Genomic DNA, 20,201 nt, shown 5'->3' on the forward strand with positions numbered 1-20,201 from the left:
TCCAGCAGAAGCGGTGTGTGGGCAGACAGGGAGTTTCATCATGGGGAGGAGGAGGAGGCATGCATCACCTTTTGTTTAAGCAGAAGCATCTTTTTGGAATGCTATCCATTTTATCTGTGAGGGCTTGGACAGGGAGCATCCAGGAGAGGCTGGATATTGTAATTAACACAAGTGGAGGCAGGCTGCTGCATCTGCCCGCCCGCCCAGAGAGGAAGAACCTGTTGAATTTGCTAGGAGCTATTGCTGTGAGGACAAGAGCCACAGTTCCTGGGAGTACAGCAGCCACAAGTGGATGGAGTAGCTGCTTCAGAGCTATGCTGTGGGGAAGAGGCAGAGGCCTGGATTTTGGACACTGGTTGCCCTTTTGGGTTAGAGCCTCCACTTTTGCCTCCTAAGCGTGGGGAGGAGGAACCCGCAGCCCCCTCGCTCTCGACTGGGTGAGCCAAGCATGGCTGCACTCTCCCAGCACCTCAGGATCCTGCTCTGGAAGAACTGGCTGAGTGTCAAGAGGCAGCTGGTGAGTGTGGGAACAGAGGAGTGCAGGAGGGAGAACCTGGAAACACCAGGAGCTGAGGAGCAAGGGGGACCCTGCAGAGAGGGAGGTTGGGCTGGTAGAATGGGAAGGTGGTGGTAGAAGCAGAAGGAAGGGAATGGCACAGAAGTGAAGATGTCTTGTGTGAAGTCAGGAAGTGAAGATGGGTCTTGTGTAAAGCTCAGGAGTCCAGACTGAGTACCATGGATGCCTCTCTTGTTCTCTCATGACAATGTCTGTGCAAGCAAAACCATGCACAGACTTGTGGGCAGACCTGAGTTAGGGCTGCAGTTCTGTACCTGCTGCCATGTGAGCAGACCCTGTGCCTGGTGCACAGCCTCTGAGGAACCCCTGGGATTTGGGGGTGATGGGGCTGCCCTTACACAGAGCCATTTGTAAAGGATGGATAACAAAAAAGTAGCTCAGATGATACTTTTGTTATCCAAGAGAGATGCTGGTAGGACAGGTTTCCAGTGCAGTCCAGTGTGCTGCAAACCAAACAGCCCAATGATGTTTCTGTCTGAAAGATAAACCACTGCCAGCAATATCCAGAGAGGGATCTGAGCTGCAGCAGCATCAGGGAGCACACATTCCTTTGGGAGGTATTGTGTGGCCAGGCAGAGTAGTTGTGTCCCAGTCCAGTTTTGGTCCAGCTGTGTGTGGCATTTTCAGCAGAAGCCTGGGCAGTTCAGGGGGCTGCACCATAACCTGTGCTCCAGAAACCCAAATGTGGTGGGGTTTAAACTTGCCCTGGTGGAATGGAGACCTTGGCAGGCACAGGAAGCGCTGGCCAAAGAGAAATGTCCATGGAGGGTGTGATATGAGGGTGAAGTGAAAGGCCTTGTATGACTGTGTGCTTCTGCAAGGTCTGTTCCAGCCTACCCTGCCCTATCTCCTGGTTGTGGAGCCTGATTCAGAGAGGTGCTGGGTGCCTCTGACTCCTGTGTGAATATGCTGTGTGCCTCAGAGCCTTCTTCACTGCTGCAAAAGAGACCTTTCCTGAGATGCAGAAGAATCCCCATAAATTACCTCTAATTTCTCAAGAGAAATTGTAACAGCCTCGTTAAAAGCAGAAGGCTTGGGTCCCTTTTAGCTCTTGTGTACCCTGAGTAAATGCCACCTAAGCCCTACCTGTGCTTCTGACCACTGTCTGACTTACTGTAATTCTGGTTTCCTGTGGAGTTGAAATATCAACTCTGTAGAACTGAAATGTCAATTAAAATAAAAATCTGGCCGCTGCTGACTATTTTAAGGCAGGCATGCCTTGCAACCCTCCTTCATTTCCCTCTCTTGCTCCAAATTAGGGAGCTTGCTCGGGCTGAGGAGGGTGTGAGGAGGTAAACTCAGATCTTTTTGGGAGCAAAGTTAGGCCTGAGTGCCAAAGGGAACTGGAGATATTGGTGCCTCTTGTGTCTTGCCCTTCATTAGTTAAACAGAGGCAGAAGGGGAGAGAAAATGTGCACTCAACCAGAGATCCTAAGTAAGCTCTGAGAGATTAAATCAACTTTTAGCAGTGAAATAATCCAGCAACTAAGAGATTATGCAACCTACATCACAGTTCTTCATGTCCCAAGAGCCAGATTGAGGTTGGTTGTGGTTCCATTGGAGTCAACATGTTCCACCTGCAAACAGTTTGGCCAGGGTGGTTGTCTTGTTTTTGTTTATTAGAAATGCCTGGGACAGTGGGAATGCTGTGATGTTGCAACTGATGTGCCCAGCTACTATTAAATCCAATTAAGTCACAGGACAGAGATACTGAGAGAAGACATGTCTGGAAAGTGGGGAGTGTAAGCTCAGAATGGGGAGGGACAATGATTTTCCTGAGTAGGAGCAATCAGTATTCATTTATTGTCCCAAGAATGTGACAGATGTCCAGCCCTCCCTTTAGGCAGCTTCTGACTAATATCAGTTTCTGTGCTGTTACCCCATAATTTTACTTTAGCCTGTGTGGTGCTAAACAAGGAGGACACATTAATAATACCATTTGCATGAGAATTAATCACAGTTAAACTGCATGTTTGGGGACTGATTATAGGGAAGGCATCTGATATAAAAAAATTACTAAAATATGTCAGTGCCACTGATGGATCTTGTTACAGGTTGGCAGTGTATACATAAAAAGCAGGAAGGGTATTGTCTTTCTAAGCTAAAATGTGGCTGAATGCTAAAATTATAGGAGCACCCTCTGAAGGGGTGTGTGGGGAGGTGCCTTGTGGTTTGATATCTGTCACTTACCTATTTTGGGGCATGAATTTGCTGCTGCTTTCAAGCCTGAGTCACCTCATCAGGGACGATAGGGATGGAGTTGCTGTAGAGCAACCACCTTTAAGCTGAATTGCTCTCCAGGATTTGTTTGTCTGTCTGTTTGGCTTTATGTTCCAGTGAATGTTACAGGAAATGAAAACATGGTTATGGGCTTGGAATTACTTTGGAAAAACAGCTTTGGGTAGGATGTACTGATCTGAAAAAAAAATAGCAACGCAACGATGAAAAATGGGATTATTTTGAAGAAAGACATCTTTGCAGTTCCAAAAATGGACATGAAGGTAGAACAGCAATTTTGTAGCACAGAGTAGTTTCAATTTAACTGCTGATGGATGGAAAACTCTTAATCTAGTAAACATGGGAGCCAGCTCTCTGCTAGTGCAAAAGCAAGGGATTATTTGAATAATTACAATTTCCTAGCTCACAGAACTCCAAGGTTTGTATTTTAAGATTTTGGGCATCCTCCCTAGATTGGTTTACTAGACTAGATGATTAATTCTAGAATTCTAAATGATTAATTTACTAGACTAGATGATTAATTCTAGTGTTTTCTTAATTCTTGTCCATTGAAAGGTGCAACCCTCATGTCAGAGGCAAGAGTTCTATACATATTGATGTACATTAGGGCAATATTACATTATTTCTCTTCCACCTTAAGTTAGATATGTGGAAGAAATTCTTCCCTGTGAGGGTGGGGAGGCCCTGGCACAGATTGCCCAGAGAAGCTGTGGCTGCCCCATCCCTGGCAGTGTCCAGTGCCAGGTTGGATGGGTTTGGGGCACCCTGGGAGAGTGGAAGGTGTCCCTGCCCATGGCAGGGAGTGGGACTGTGTCAGCTTTAAGGTTCCTTTAGCCAAAACCATTCTGGGAATCATCTTAGCTCATGTGTATGGACTGCTACAGTCTGGAGATGGAAAGGTACCAGGGATTTGGGATGCTGGGGTCAGAAGTTCTTATAAGAGGTTTGTTTTTTTTTTTGATGATGGATGTTCAGATGTGTGTTCTGTAGGCTGGTTGCACAACTCCATAAATCCCTTCCTCTACCATGCTTGAGCTCCACATCTTGTGAATGACCACTGTGCAAATCCTTTCTTCCAGCTCTACCATGAGGATCCACTACTTGTGAAAAACAGCTAAATTTTTGGGGGAAAACTGCTGTAGGCTTGTCAAACACTAATTTTGGGGTGTAGGTCAGTTGAAGTCCTATTTGTCCATCATTTCACTGAAAGTGAAACCAAGCTTTCACACTGCAGCTCCTTTATCTTCTGGTTGGTGCTTCCCAGCATGCCTTTACTGTGACATAGCAGTGTCTCAAAGCTGGGTAAACACAGTCCCCCATAATTATCAGCCAAACTGAAACCTTGTGCTGCTCTCAGCCTTGTTATTTGCTCTTAAAATCTTCGCTAGTTTTTCTTCCTGAATAGATAATGCTTGGATTTTAATTGTATGCATGCCAAGACAGGTGTGATTTACAATGCACCTCATAACTCACTTAGGGCACTGCTTGTACATTCCAGACAGGCTCTGGGTGACATCAATGCCACAAACATAACCGATTTCTTTTCATTGCTCTTTTATAGGTATGGTCGTTTGTTTTAATTTCCTGGCCCGTGGTTGTTTTCATAATCTTGGCCATTATCCGTCTCAAATTCCCTCCAGAGCCACAGCAAAACTGTAAGTAACTGGTTTGTTTTTATGTCTGTGGGGTTTAGTTCTCATTTCAGTGACTGATGTGTTCATTTGATGTGTTTTGTTACTTTTACAAATTTGGCTCCATGTAGTTTCCAGTGGAGATTTCCTGGGATGCATCATGCTGTAAATAAAATGTGTGTGCTCCTCTGAGGTTGTTTTTGCTCATGTGTTTTGTTTTTTTTTTTCCAAATTAGCTTTATAATTAGAAAACAACCTTAAAGAACTGTCTCATCAAGAGTTATTTGGATACTGCAATATAATTTTCCAGGATAAACTGAAGGAGAAGAGGCAAACTGGGGGAGGGCTTACTCAGTTAAATGAGTGAGGGCAGAGGCTGCAAGTGTGATTATGCAGGTGAGGTGGCAAACACAAGAGGTTTTACCTTGTGCATGCCACAGGCAAAATGTGCACTTTAAAGTATCTCACTGCTAAGGCTCAGCTGAAGAGTGATAACTTGCTTGGCTCCTGGGACCTGATGGTGCATGTGAGCCCCTTGTGATGAAAACAGCAGCTCCCTGGGTGGCTCAGGAATTGTTGGGGGTCAAATGGGTGACAGTTTGCACAAGCTGGTTTTGCTTGCAAGCCTTGCTCCTTGGGTCAGGAAGTGTCCACCTCAGAGCAGGGATGCACTTGGGTCTGCTCTAAAGCACTTCTGCTGATCAGTGAGTCCTCACCACCATCCAGAAGCATGTCCCAGCCCTGAGCACATTTGTTCATGAAGTAGAGTAAACCAGGAAGGAGTTCATCCAGCTGGGAGCTTTATCTTTGAATTGAATCAAATGATAAAGCCTTAGAATGGTTTGGCTTGGAAGGGACCTTAAAGCACCTGGTTGATAGCAGAGACACCATCCTGGGTGACCCATGTGGGGCTGCCATGGGCCTGCAGGAGCAGAGCCCTGACATGGGCAAGGCTGGGGGTTTGTATTTGGGGCAGGAGGACAGGAGACAGCAGAGGAGACAAGCCCTGGCAGCAGAGGAGACAAGCAGTTGGCTCCCAGTGTTTGTAGCTGTCCCATGTGTGAGATGTGGCTGGGAGGGATCTGCCTCTGAACACTGGAATGTTCACCCTGGTGTGATTCTCTGGTTAGAAACTCCATGTTCCTCTGTGAGGTGTAAGACAGGAGCACACTGTGACAAGTATCAGACATGCAATTAGGATAGTCCTCTTGCAGAGAGCTTACAGCCTAATCCCATTGAAGCATTGTGTACCTCCTTCCGTAGGCAGGGATGTAGGCAAGTTCTTCCTGAAAGTATTCTTCAATGGGAAAGGACATTCTTGAAGTGTTGGGATCATTTTTGAACCCCAAGTGCATCTGCTGTCAGCAGAAGACCTCTTTAGGCGTGTTATATATTCCAAATTCTCCCAGATTCCCTGGAACAAGCTGGAGCAGGCAAGACAGGACACGTTGTACTTTGTGAAAACCCTGGATTTTGCCAAGTGTGGAAATGGCAGACCTCCCATGCTGCCCCACCAGTTGTACTTCCTGTCCCCAATAAATCAGATAAGTTGGATGTCAAAGGAGCCATCTGGATGGGGAAGTATTTATTCTTTTATTTGACATGGTTATTAGTTTGAATCTATATTTATTTGGAGCATTTTTGCTCTGGATGATCACATCTCTGCCTTAATGAATTAACAGCAATAATCTTATGAACTGCAAGTAGCACCAGCAGTTGTGCTTTGCAGGAAAGGGGAAAGTTGGGCAGTGTCTTTGGATGAGATTAATTGTGGAGATTAATTTTATTTTAGTACAAGTCTCAGTAAGTGTGTGAGTAGGCATCTGTCTCTCTTAGAAGTGGATGATAGGAACTCTCAATTGCAAGAGAGGTTTTTTGCTGGAAAATAATGGTTTTGGTGTATTCTTGTGATCCAGATGTTCAGACACCATCTAAGAATCCTGAGGGAATAGAGAAGGATGCTAACCAGAGCCAGTTTCTGCTGCTATTATAGTTAAATAAGAACAGTTGCTTGACAATTACACTTTTTTTTTTTTTGACAACTGGAAAAAATGCATCAAACTTTTTGCTTGAAAAGCAAAAGATAAATCACTTGGGAACTTTCCTTTTTGATAGAAAAGCAGGCGTGGGTGGACACATGTAGGAAAACTATTATAGGAGGGGATTTTATTCATTTTATTCATAAAATTCACCTTATGCTGAGTTCCAGTGCCTGCCTTAAGACAGAATCGTTAAGTAGTGACAAGAAATTGTTTCCAGTTCTGCTGTCAAGAGATTATTGCAGGTAGACAAAAGTCAGGAAGCACAGAATCAATGGCACAGAGATGGAATAAGCTACTCAGATGCTGAGGTTTGGAGCCTTAGAGATAACCCCACAGAAAATCCCGCTCTGTGCTTATCTTGTGTATTCAGGGCCACAGAAATATCATGAAATCTATTAATTTTATTTCAATTAAAACAGTTCAAATTGAAGACAGTAATTTCTTCTGAAGGGCAGCTAATACACATTGAATAGATGGAGGATTATGTAGAGAAATTACCTGGCAAATATCAGTGAAGGGTGAACAAATGGCAAGGGTTTCCTGCAGGAGCAAGTTGCTTGTGCTGAATTATATTGTGTAGCACTTAATGCAAAGGGAGCTTGTGCCAGGCTGAGCTTCAGAGGGAAATGACATGCCAAATAAATGTCATCACTCAAGAGCAGCTCACAGGAGAACTAAGAACTGAGGAAAACAAGGAGCTGAGGTCTGATAAATAATTTTCTTCACAACTAAAGTATCTTGTACCTAGGAGGTAAAAAAACCCCTATCTCTCGTCTTTATTCAGGGATTCTGTTTGATGATGTGTTTCCAGGTCAGCAGAGATTGTTGTCAGGAGAAGTGAAAAAGAGATTTCACTGTCTGCATACCCAGTTTCTGTGATGATCCCAGAGTCTTACAAACAAAATCCCCATCCAATTTACTACTCACATTGCAGTTGTGACTTCTGATCCTTTTATTCCAGCCTTTGTCTTTGCTAGGAGACGTTGGGATGTGTCTGTGTAGAATAGGAAACTCTGGACTGGAAGCCTGCAGGTGAAAGCCACCGGGTTTGATGGTATCACCCAGACTTTTGTGCCTGTATCACCTGTTTTCTAGAGCAGGGACACAAATGCCTTCCCATCCTCCAGGTTTTAGCAAGGTATGGGAATTGTGTACGAGATACAATCTGTCCCTCAGGGCTCAGCCCACTCAGTCTGCAGAGGAGCCCAATTACGCTCCTTGCTTTAACAAGCTGTCGCACCCTGTCACACCCTCCCCGCCCGATTCCTTCCTTTCCTGCTGGCCTCCTCTCCCCTGCTGTCAGTAGTTGAAGCTCGTCAGTATTCCCGGTAGGAGCTCTCTTGGGTGTGGTTACAGAACTCTGCTCAGAACCTTGGGCTGTGGGGAGGATGTGGGACAAACCTCACCCTTGTTAGACCCTGGGTCAGCTCCTATGGCACTCCCAGGGCTGTCAAACCCGTGCCTCATTCACAGACAGTTCTTCTTCATGGAAGGTAGCTGTGCTCTTGGCTCTGCTCTTAAATCCACCAAATTCTGCCAGGGAATTCCTTGGCAGAACTTTTCCCAGTGAAGCACTTTCTACCCTTCACCTCTGCCCAGAATTTCCCCCCAGATTTCCCCAGCGTTGTGGAGATGGCTGCGAGGGTGCATTGCATTCACTCAGAGATGTTTGTCAGAGACTCAGCAGCAGAGTCCTCCACGAGGCTGCTCTTTGCAGCCAATATTCTGGGGGAATATCATCAGAATTGGTCAGTACCAGCACCAGCTTAGAGCCAGAGCTGTGTGGCACAGCACTGTGGAGGAACAGACTCTGCTCTCATTCTTGTCTTCAGTGCTCCTGAGAAGGAGAGAAGGAAGGGAGGATAGGGAGAAGGGAGAAGGAAGGCCCAGGATAGGCTCTGCCTCTGAGCTGCATCCCATTCAGTCTTGCTGTGATGGTTAGCTAGGATTTGAACAGGTCCAGAACCAGCTGGAAAAGTCAGAACAGGCCCCTGAGCAGAGCTCTCTGATGCCTTAGAAGGTATCTCACTTGGAGGTGAGAAAACTCAGAAAATATGCTGTACTTGATAGGAATTTTCCTCTTAGTTGGAGGCACCTGTATTCATCTCTTTTCCCAATAATGTGGAAAAATTAATAGGTTCCCATGCTAATTACAGGGAGTTGGGATGATGGCTCAGCTGCACAGGCCACTCCATTCATTTGGATAAGTCATGGATATTTATGCAAGTCATAATCCACCCCCAGGGTTCAGCCTATTCTGCACACAGACAAGCACACAGCAGACTGCAGGCTCTCCTTCACCACTTGCCTGTGGTGGAGCAGCCCCACTCCTTGTGTTCCTTTACACTGCTTCATTTTCCTCCCCTTCTTTTCTGTCACTTTCCCCCCTTTTCTGCACATCAGATTTTTTTTATCTGATGGAGTCTGCACTGATTAGGAAAATACCTCACCAAGTGCCTGGTTATGGCATGAATGTTTTGTTTCATTCTGTTGTGCTAGGGAGCAGCCTGCCATATAACCCTCTGTTTCATTAAACCAGAGCTGAAGGGGGTATGAATTATATTAATTAACCCCACATTTGCTGGAATAGACATCTGCACTGATCTCCTTGCATGCAGAAGCAGTGCCCAGCCACACAGTTCTTTGTCTTCCCCTTGGCTTGGGGATCAACTGCATAAAGACAGCGCTGTGATGTTTGTAATGCCTCCCTTGTCATAAATCTCCACACTTCCTTTTCTTTCCACAGACTCTTCTGCCTTCTGGGGTGTGACTGAAGGATGTTCAGGGTTGGAGCTGAGAACTCCTGACTGTGATTTTTCCTTCCTCATTGAAGCAGGGCCTTGGGGTGATCATTTAATTCTAATTGACTTCTTGAAACATCTCAGTTCAGGTGCTGGGATCTAAAAGGGCAGAGGTATTTTTCCAAAGGTGCTGAGCAGCTTGGCTTAGACTGAAATTAGCAGCTGTTGATGCCTGTGTTTCTGGAAAAGAGGTCGCTTTTGGTTAAAGAACCCAAACCTGGGCTCTGGAGGCACTCAGCATTGAAAGATGTTGGTTGGGTAAACATAGTTTTTGTGCAGGTCTTTTTGCAAGAGTCTAGATATGGATTTAAGCTTTTAGGTTCCAATTTCTTGCTGGGAGATGTCCTCTCTTCTTAGGTCCTGTTTGGGTAGGACTCATACAGACAAGATCAGCCTGGCTGTGTTACAAGACCAGGTTAGCCTTGTCTGCATTAAATATTGCTTTACAAGAGCCCTCTAGGAAAAGGGCTTGTGTGCACCTACTGCTTTCTCCTGGTGTGTTTGTGATTCAGGCAGTGCAGCATCCCTTCCTAGCACTGTGAGCCTCCTCAGCTCTGCCCCGTGGTGCAGACAGCAGCTCTGTCATTTCCCCACCTTGCCCTGAGTTTGCAATACCTCTTTGAAGGCTTCCAGGTTCCTCCTCCTCTCCTTTGCTCCTGCCTTTGGTGTGGAGGCTCTTTCTCCTCCCTTTACACCTGCTGCTCTTTGGCTCCTTTGTGATTTTTATGCTCTCTGCTCTTTATGATCAGTCCATGAACCCGATGTGATCAGATTGCAGTGCAGATTTTTAATTTATTAAATAAGGAGGTGGAAGTGGAAGGTCTGTGGTTGAGCAAAACCAGCTTGCCCAGTCTTAATAAGCATGGCAGTGGATTCTGTCTGCTCTGGGCTGGTCTTATTGCAGAGCCTGAGGTGCTTGGGGGAAGAATTGGGCAACAAAATGAAATATTTCTTCTGTGGAGGCCACAGAGGGAGGGAGGAGCGTGGCTGTGAGGTGTCTGCTGCTTTGATTGCAGTGTCCTAGGCAGGCAGCTGAGGACATCATGAAAAAACAAGGGTCCTGTTGCTGTAAAGATAAAAAAATGCAAGGCTTTAAATCTCACCCAGCCACACTGGGTGTCCAGGGGGCTTGGATGGATTTATCTGGGGTCCTGCTGTGCTTTCATTTCAAAAATCAGGAGATGCAAAAGGAGGCTGTAGTGAAGTGGGGATCAGTCTGTTCTGCCATGTCTCAAGTGAAAAGATGAGAGGAAATGGCCTTAAATTGTGCCAGGAGAGGGTCAGATTAGATATTAGAAAAAAAATTGCACTGAAATGTCACAGCAATAGAAGTGCCAGGACAATTAAATATTCTGTTTTAATAGGTAAGGCATAAGCCAACTGGGTATTCATGTATAAAAAGTGTCCTGCTTAAAAGTTAATCTCATCCCATAGATTTGATGATTTGGTTTAGTTTTTGGAGAGAGATTCAAAGTCCTAGCATTAGCATAAAGCTTTGTACAATAAAAAAATAAAAATAGGCAGCTTCAGTTGTTACTGATAAATAGATGTGAACAAAGCTGGAAATGGAAAGTTGCATGTGGTTGAGGGGAACAGGATCTTTGTCGTATCATGAAACAGGCACTTTTGTCTTTTTGGCTGTTGAAAAAAGCAGAAATTAAAATTTAAAGTGAAGCTGTGTGACAATGAGAAAGACTAGAAGGAAAGGCAGGAGGTTGTGTGTGCACAAACACAGCAAAACATTTGGCATAGAAAGTTGGGAGGAGGTGACCAGAGCAGGGCATATTCTCACTGGGAGTTGTTGTGACTCTTGAGATAAATATGGATCCCAGCTGATAAACAGTTTGGGGTCTTTTTACTGCTCAGGGGGGAGGTTTAAGAGAGTGTGTAGGAACACAGCACAGAGTGTTCCCTCCACTACAAAAATCCTGAAAGTTTTAAGCTTGCTTCAGCCAGGAGCTGAAGGGGTTTGATCCTTGTGATCATTTTAGTAGCTGCTGACAATTCTATTTTTGTGAATTTGTCTAATTCTTTTGAAATCAATGTCTTACCATGGCAGTAAGTTCTAGAACATTTTGATATTTGTTACAAAAAATGTGTTTTCAGTCCTGTTTGCTGGTTATGTCCTGATCTATGTTTTGAGGGGTGACCATTTTTCACCCTTTTACTCACTGATTCCTAACTTTATTCATTTCTTTATCAAACCACTTTTTGGCTACCTTTTCCCTAGCTGAAAAGTCCCAGTTATGATGTTGCCTTGTATGATTTGGCAATGATTGAATGCATTTCCAATTAAACACAATACTTTCTAATGAAACCATTGGCTCATTAGTGCCTCCAATTCACCAGAGCTGAGATTTGTATGGATTTTTTATGAACTATGGGAGGAATCTGGAAGGACTTAGAGCATAGGTAGTGTCAGTGTGTGTGAATTTTGCTAAGGCAAGAGAAGCTTTTTATGCCCAAGTAGTGGTGATACAACCCTAAACTAGAGGTGGGTAGAAACCAGAAAAACTCAGCTGGGGGCTGCTGTGGTCATGGTGCTGTGCCTCTGATTTGCTGAATTCCTGGCTGGATCAGCAAATGGCTGGACTCAGCTATAATGCAAATACCACAAACCTCAGTGCAGTGGAAGCAGCAAAATCAATGTGGCAACGTGAAACATGGTCCATTTAGGTTGAAACATTTGGGTCAGTTTCAATTAATCTTCTAGACCATAGTGAAATAGTCATTTTCATCCCTCTTGTATGACATTTAGAACCACCCTGACATTTCTCATTGGTATTATACCAAGCACCTTTACCTGAAGAAAACAAAATGTTTTGCTCGTGTTGAAGGGAAGTGTGCTGGAATTTACAACATTCAGAAAAATGGGAGAAATTAATTTTCTTTTTTTGTTCTGAATGAGAGCAAATGGGGAAAATCCAGAATTACCAGTGGCATGCATGCATTAATTGGTATCTTATGTTTGTTGTTACTGCTCTGCATGCCTTGTTTCTTTCCAGCTCTTGGAGATGTGGCTGGCCTGGTTAGATGCTACTGAACAGGGAGAACCAGCCCATGCAGCTCTGAGCCCTTGGCCTCCTCTGCCCCTTGGGATGCTTCTTTCCTTCAGTTTCTGAGCAATTCTTTCAGTGGGGTTAGGAAATCAAAACTCTCTGTCTGAACACACAGTAAAAGCCTCAGCACTTGGGATTCTGCTGCTGGCAGACCCAAAGTCAGCCTTTGCTAACAGGATACAGATCTGGGCTTGGATTTTGGTTGCAGAGGTGTCAATTTGGCCAGAAATATGAGAGGGTGATCTCTCAGCTCAGACATGTGGCAGCAGGGGGTGCAGTGATCTCTCCCCCTTGGCTCATGGGCACTGCTAGTGGGACCCTTCAAGGGAAATTGGAGTTTTAGCAAATTAGGAGGTTTAAAGCTAAAGGTAGTGGGGAGATTGAAAAAAAAAATTTGTTATGTGTTGTGGATCTGCTCTAGTGTATGATGTGGGATCATAAAGCTGAGGCTTGGATATGGCATTGCCATAGGTTTGAGTGGGAGAAGGAGCTGCCTGTGGAAAACAAAGGAATTCCCAACAGTAGAAATACTGCAAAAGTCTCTAGTGGGGGTGTTACACTTCAGACTGGGAAACTATCACTGTGGAAAGACTGTCCATTAAAATTTACAGAGCAGGTACAACTCTCCTTGTGTCACATTTGCTAGCTGGTGCTTATGTTGAGCACTGGTGTCACTGGTGTGCTGGATAAACCTCAGCCAAGGCAGGGACAGGTCAGCATGGAGATCTCCTGGAGCAGCTTCCTCCCTGGCCAATCATGCAGGGGTTACAGGGCCAGCAGGGAATTCATCTGGCCCTGGGAATTTGGCTCTGCAATAAGACCAGCCCAGAGCAGACAGAATCCACTTCCATGCTTATTAAGACTGGGCAAGCTGGTTTTGCTCAACCACAGACCTTCCACTTCCACTTCCACCTCCTTATTTAATAAATTAAAAATCAGCACTGCAATGTGATCACATCGGGTTCATGGACTGATCAGGGAGAACAGAAAGAGCAGAGAGCATAAAAATCACAAAGGAGCCAAAGAGCAGCAGGTGTAGAGGGAGGAGAAAGAACCTCCACACCAAAGACTGGAGCAAAGGAGAGGAGGAGGAACCTGGAAGCCTTCAAAGAGGTATTGCAAACTCGGGGCAAGATTGGGGATTCATCTGGGTGGGCAGGACAGCCCCTGTGGCTCTGTGGGGTCACATCTCCTCACCACCAGCAAGGGGATGGAGGGCAGGAGCATGGAGAGCAATAATCTCACGGCTCATCTTGGCATCAGTGAATTCCTTCTTTGCAGGATGCAGGGCTGGAAACCAGCTTGGGTCCAGCTCACATCACATGGGAATCTGGCCCAGACATTTTTGATTTTTCTGTGTCATGGTCTTTCTCAAAAATCTTCCTTATTTCTCTAACTGCTGTCAGAGCCCAGGCCTCTTCCAGAGGAGTCCTCCCTGACATTGCCACTGCTCCTGTGCCAAGAGCATAGTGGGGTGACACTGGTTTGTGACTCAGGGATGGATCAGGTCCCATGGCTGCATCCAGCTGCCAGCAAATGCTCAGCATCTGCTGAGCGTTGGCAGAGCCTCACCGAGTGCCTCAACCTCATGAGCCAACAATGTCCTCACAGGTATTGTGCCACCACCACCAGTGGCAGCACTTCCAAACTTCAGGTCACAAATTCCTGGCTCTTTATATCTGGGGCTGCTGTTTCAAAAGAGAAGAAAGAATCTTTTGTATGATACCATTGCTGTGTTCTGATGCTGAACACTTCACTGTGATAGAGCAGCTGATTGTTTAATTGCCCACTTAGTTCAAAGTGTGCCACCTTTCAGTCCAATTCTTTGAGTCCAATTAGGGTTGTATCACCACTACTTGGGCATGAAAAAAATTCTCTTGCCTTCAAAATCCACACACTGACACTGCCTATGCTCTAAGTCCTTCCAAATTCCTCCCATAGTTCATAATTCTAGAATTTGTTATTGCTATACTTGTACCTCAAGGAAGAGTCTTCCTCTGATCTGGATACATCATGATCTCTTGCTTTATCACCTCTGTAAACATCTGGCATGTCTCTGGAGAAGACCAGTGCTCCCCAGACCCATCCTTGTGTTCTCCTTTCAGCCTTCCCCTGAGGAGTTACACAGCTTTGGCTGCTCCTGGTCTGCTAAGAGACATGAGCTGTGTGGGTGTTGGTAGGTGTGGAGGGCAGTGAAGGGTGCAGCTCCTACACATCCTTGTGGCTGTGCCCTCCATCCCAGTCCCCATGGCTTCCAGCGTCTTTGAAGCTTCATCTTGGTAGGGACAGTGATCCAGTGAGGTCTGTGGTGTGCATTTTTGGATTGGTGTGCAAGTCAATGTCCTGCATGGCAATGAGGGTGTGGGAGATGAGAAGGAAGATGAGAGGAAAGTGCCCATGTGTGCAGAACGCCAGGCAGGGTTGTAATTGGTGATCCCAAAGGGCAAACACTGCAGACACAGCAGGGATATTCACACAAGGATGCTTCCAGATTAAAGTGCCCTGCTCTAAGGTTTCCCACATGGGCAGCAGATTAATTACCCTGCAACACCTTTAGAGTGGTGGATGCTTGGTCCTGCGGCCCCAACACCAGAAGTTCTGCCTGGAGGGATAAGGGAGCTCTTTTGCTGCCCTTGGTGCTCTGAGGTTCCTGGGAGATGGTTCAGCCTAACTCCTGAGGGAGGGAGGGGTGTAATTCCTCAGGTGGCTTGAGGGATGCAAGGGAGTGTTGGGGGAAGCTTCCCAGAGCAGGGAGCCTTCTCCTCTGGCAGCTATCCATGTCCTTTAATTTTCTCTTGTACTCCTAACTCTCCACTGAGGTGTACACCACCATCAAAGGGGTGCCTGTATCTCTGCAGGTCTCAGGGGCCTCTGTGCTGGTTGCTGTTTTGGCCAAAGCAAGAGGATCTCCTGTGCTAAACCATGAACTCTTGTGTTCTGACCCAAAAATGCAGTGACCAACTGTGCTGAGGAAAGCTCAGGAAAATCCAGTTTCCATCAAGGAGACCAACAGCCCTGGAATCCACCTACTCCTGCTAAGCCCTCTGGGAGCATCTGGGGTTTGACCACTGCTATAATGAGTAGATGTTGTACCAATGCAGTGCTGTGTCCTTGTTGGAGGGGTGAGAGATAAAGCCGTGCCTGAGTGAGAGTCTCAGGTCATCTTTGAAGACTAAAGAGCAAGGTAATCAATTACCACAAGCCTGCCCGCAGGCCTTCAGCAAATCTGGCTCCCTTCCATAGCAGAAATAATAGCAATGTCCTTTGCCAGGTAATTTTCCAAATGATTATTTTAAATAATATGTTGCTGTGATCCAGCAAAAGAGTGTGGAGATTTATGAGAGCGTTTGTCTGCGAGAGGAAGAGCAGCCGTGAACTCTGCGGGCTGGCAGCGAGCAGCACGGGGCAAGAGGCACATCAAACACTCCCCGAGTGTCTCATTGCTCAGGTCCACTCTGTGTCTGGAAAAATGGAGACAGGGACACACATCTCATCCCTCAGCACTGGCTGCCAGCATCCCAGGTCACCAGGCAGATGGTGCTGGAGCTGCTCTGAGCTGGGAGGACACACTGGGGATGGTGGTGATGGATTGCTCCTCTGCCTTCCCAGGACAGCTCTGCTCAAAAGGCAAAGGATGCTTGTTGGTCCTGGATCCATTGCCCCTTCCTGTGGTAAAAGCTGAGACAAAGGCTTGTTTTAACAGCAGCAGTGGGTGCAGTGTTTGGCAATACATTTTATTTCCTGGCTTGGAAATGAAGATTGTGGTGTTGTGTAGAAAGCAATCCAACAAGTCTTGGAGAGCATGTTCTCATGGGTGCTTCAGGTTACTCTGGCCACGTGCCTGCTTTCACTTTATTTTATTTTTTAAAGGCAGAATTAGGATACCTTAATCTAAGGGGGTTTTTTGTCATTTCTTGCCTGTTGTTGGATTTGGGAGAGAAGGGAGGACATGTGCAGTTGTTTCAGGATCAACAGGTATCCTGTGAACAAATAGTTTGGCTCTTCTTCCTATTAACTGGGACCCTGAGCAACTGGGTCTAGTGGGACATGTCCCTGCCCATGGCAGGCATGTTGGAACTGGACAACCTTCAAGATTTCTTCCAAGCCAAACCATGCTATGATTAAATAGCCTGTGATGACTTTGTCAGTGTTGAGGAGGTGCTTGTAGTGGGATTTGGCAGATGATACTGCCAGGGTGGAGTCAGTGAAAGGAGCCTCAGTGAAACTGAGACTCTGTCCTGTTGTTTAGGAAGGGAAAACAGCACATCCTGACAGAAACATATGGCCAAAAAATGCATGTCCTCATCATCATAATGGCATTTTCTCTCTCTTTTTCCCTCCAGGTTACCTTGCACCCCGAAACCTTCCCAGTGCAGGCTTCTTCCCGTTCCTGCAGACGGTGCTGTGTGATTCTGATGCCAGGTGTAAGGGCACACCATACACACCAGAAGATCTGCTGCCAAGACTTAATGACATCTCACCCCTCAGACTGTAAGGGAATCTGGATATTTCCTGGTGTTAGGAGGTGTAAAACAAAGCCTGTCTTGAGGGGGAGGGAGCATCCATGCATGTCTGCGTGTATGTACAAATTCATCCACAACAGATGTACCTCAGCTACCTGTTCTAACAGATGTCTGGCACTTAGAAAAGAGAATATCAGCTGCAACTGGACACTTCAGAAAAAAATCACATTAGACATAGATCTTAGGAATGTGTCCACTGATTCAGGCTGGAATCTTCTGCTGAAGGGAATTTTACTCCCTGAGAAAAACTCTTCAGCTCACCCAGACCAAAGCAAAGGAACATGTTTTTGCATGGCTGTGGGTCAGATCTGTGATAAGACTTGCCCCCAGAGCAGCCCAGAATGTTGATCTGCCACTGAGAGGGATCAGCTCAGGATGCTTTGGCTGGAAGTTTGGATGTTAGTTCTGGAGCAACTGCTCTTTGAGCATGTCCTCCAGGTGCCAGCCAGAACAGGTGTCCTCTCTGCAGGCCATCAAACATGTTAGGAAACACATGAAAATGCAGAAACAATTTTTGCCCGCAAAAGCACAGAGATTTGCAGCATGGAGCTGGCTGGGCATGTTTTGTTGGAATGTCCATTTGCTGAAATGGAAATGTTCAGTGGGATCATTTCAACTTCTTGATGTTCCAGTTGAAGTGAAGTAGGATTTGCCTTGAGGCTTGCCAGCCAGGGTGGTTTCTACATCCTGGCTGCCCAGTTCTGACAGACCCCTGGGGAACATGCCATGCTGAGGCCTGGCTGGTTCATGGAGAGCTAAAAATCTGGGCATCTCACAATGGCCCTGGTTACTCATCTTTGCTTTTAGGTGAGAGGCTGCTCCATAGTCAGAGTCTCAAAATCCCCCTTGGCCAGAGGTTGGGATTCTGAAGAACTAAAATGGGCCCCACCATCAGGCAGTCCTGGGGTTGGTGGCTCCTTAAGGATCCTCCTTAGTGCAGAGGGAGTAATTTCCTAGGCCAATTCAGTGGTCAGAATCTTTCCATGGGTGGGAAGGATGACTAAGGATGTGGGCAACTGAAGTTGCACAAGGTGAATCCTAATTAATTTCAAGGTCATGCAGCAGAAGAGAGGAGGGAAGGCAAAGCCACATGGAGACTGGATGCCTGGATTCACAGCTCTGTTCCTCAGTGTCATTGTTTTTCCCTGAGCATGTTAAACAATGGCTCATTTGGGGTATTGAAATGAAGAAATGGGAGCTTCTAGTGCCAAAGCTGGAGGTCTTCCATGGGTTTGAATAGCTACAAATCCTCCTTGCTTTCTGCTTTTGGCTTCTGAAAAGCTGTTTAGGAAATAAGTGTTTTTTCCTGCCAAATGAAAACCAAAGGATTTGGCCAGATTTTATATCAAGAGCATGAGTTATTACCAAGCATCTTGACCACTCTTGATCCTTGAGATTGTGTGTGGGGAGTATCATTATAGATACGTGGCCATACCTCCCATGCATGGTCAGGTCAGCCTTGCTGTGTTCTACAAAGAAAAATGCCAACTATGAAGTAGCCACAGCAAAACTAGCAGGATGCAGCAGAGTCTAAAACCTCAGGAAAAGATTCCTTGGGAAGGGGGAGGCTCCAGATGAATAGGTGGAGCTCTGCCTCAGGGGTGCTGGATCCCCATTGGGGAGTTTTTCACAAAGTGTTTGAGCTGTGGCCCTTCACTACCCGGATCTATTGTTTTGTAATATTCAGCTAATCCAGGCTGTTTTTCTCCTCTCCCATTGTGCAACTCACTGAAGCTCTTGTTAAGCTGTTTTATAACTTGCCCTAAAACTATGTATAACCAGAGGTCAGCAGAGAAAATGGGCAAGGTTCTCCCCTTTGATTCTGTTTCTTAGAGGCATTTACCAAGGTGTGCATGGTAAGGTTGCTTGAAATTTCCCTTAATAAAAGGAAACCAAGTCCAAAAACCAAGCTCAGCAATCTTTTCTCCTGTAGTGGAATGTTTGGGAAGGAGTGGAATGTTAAGGTCTTGTTGTCTGGAAGGATTTCTTGGTAAGGCCATACACTTTATAGCCATGGAGTTCTGGACTTTTGCTTGCCCAAGATACGTGCCAGGCCTTCAGAAGGAACCAGGCTTTTGCATAATCCAGATTTCAACACACCTGCCATGAAATCCAGTTAAAGCAGTAAGTTAATTATAAGAAATTCTGGCAGTTGTTACAGTTGTCTCTTCTTCTTTTTTTTTTTTTTCCTTTTTTCTTCTTTTCTTTTTCCCCCCAGCAAGCACAGGAGCTCATCCAGTGTAGCCAAGGACAGGCCGCCATCACCATGGAGTGCAGAGGTTCCTGAAAGCAGGAATGCTTCACTGGGTAGGTCACTCACTGCTCCAGGAAGAAGTTCTGCTCTTTGAAGGCTGATCTTTTGAAGATCTCTGGACAGAGCTGCAGTTCTTAGAGCGCTGCTGAAATGATTTATGTGTTTCATAGAGGCACGTGACAATGGCCCTGACATTAGTGTAAATTCTTGGGGACAAGTACAAGTAGCTGTAGAGAAGACTTTGAAATTTGGCCAAGAAACCAGGATTAAATGGTTGTGTTTCCCAGGAGCAATGCAAGATCACAGACTGATTGGACATTAATTAGAGACCTGGCTATTTATGGAATATTGCCCTTTTACTACCCACAAATTCTCCATAAACAGCTTATGATTTTTTTTTCAAATGGGTTTTTATCCACAGTTATCCAGCAAATAAGTTGTCTTCTGTGCCAGAGTGGATATTTATTGTTGGTGATGTTCTCCTCTGATGTGATTCTCTTTCCTGAAGGAACTTTCACTCTGAAAGTTTCCATAAAATCATTACAATTATTATTTGTTGATGGTAATGGCTGGTGCAATCTGCAAGCCATCATGATGGATAGTCCTTTCTGCAGGGAGCTCACGATGAAATGAATGATTACAGATTTGCATTTGCCTGTTCTGCTCCAGCCGTTCACTGTTCCAATTAGCATTCCTGCCAGCACCCTCTGTGGTGCACAGACAGAAAAAGGCAGAATGCAAAAGGGACCAAGTGCAGAGGCGTGGGGAGGGGAAAAGCAAATCAATGAACAGTTATGGGAACTATTGACTCATGCTGATGGTCAGGGAGGAACTCAGTTCTACATTTTATTTAAAAATAAAATTTAAAATGATAGGTCGTGGCCCCATATAACAAGTTACAGTGTCATCCAGAATTTCATTATATCAGAAAAAGCCCTAAAATACTTACAGGTTGCCATTGGCTGTACCTTTGGAGACAGTTTGATAATGCACCCAAAGCTGTAGGTAGCTGTCCTGTGTCCTGATTTTATGTAGCAAAGAGGTTTGAAAAGCCATAAGTAAAATACAGTGTTTCA

General features: G+C 45.6%; 1 protein-coding gene across 1 annotated transcript in view; it reads left to right on the forward strand.

Moving 5' to 3' along the window:
• Positions 1–448: 448 nt before the first annotated feature.
• Positions 449–20,201, forward strand: part of ABCA12 (ATP binding cassette subfamily A member 12) — a 79,537-nt gene continuing 59,784 nt past the window's right edge. The window contains exons 1-4 of the mRNA XM_066553296.1: positions 449–517; positions 4,377–4,470; positions 16,692–16,839; positions 19,090–19,178. Coding sequence (XP_066409393.1) covers positions 449–517; positions 4,377–4,470; positions 16,692–16,839; positions 19,090–19,178 — 400 coding nt within the window. The remainder of the gene's footprint in view (positions 518–4,376; positions 4,471–16,691; positions 16,840–19,089; positions 19,179–20,201) is intronic.

The sequence above is a fragment of the Molothrus aeneus genome, chromosome 7, assembly GCF_037042795.1.
Source record: "Molothrus aeneus isolate 106 chromosome 7, BPBGC_Maene_1.0, whole genome shotgun sequence".
Classification (NCBI taxonomy): domain Eukaryota; kingdom Metazoa; phylum Chordata; class Aves; order Passeriformes; family Icteridae; genus Molothrus; species Molothrus aeneus.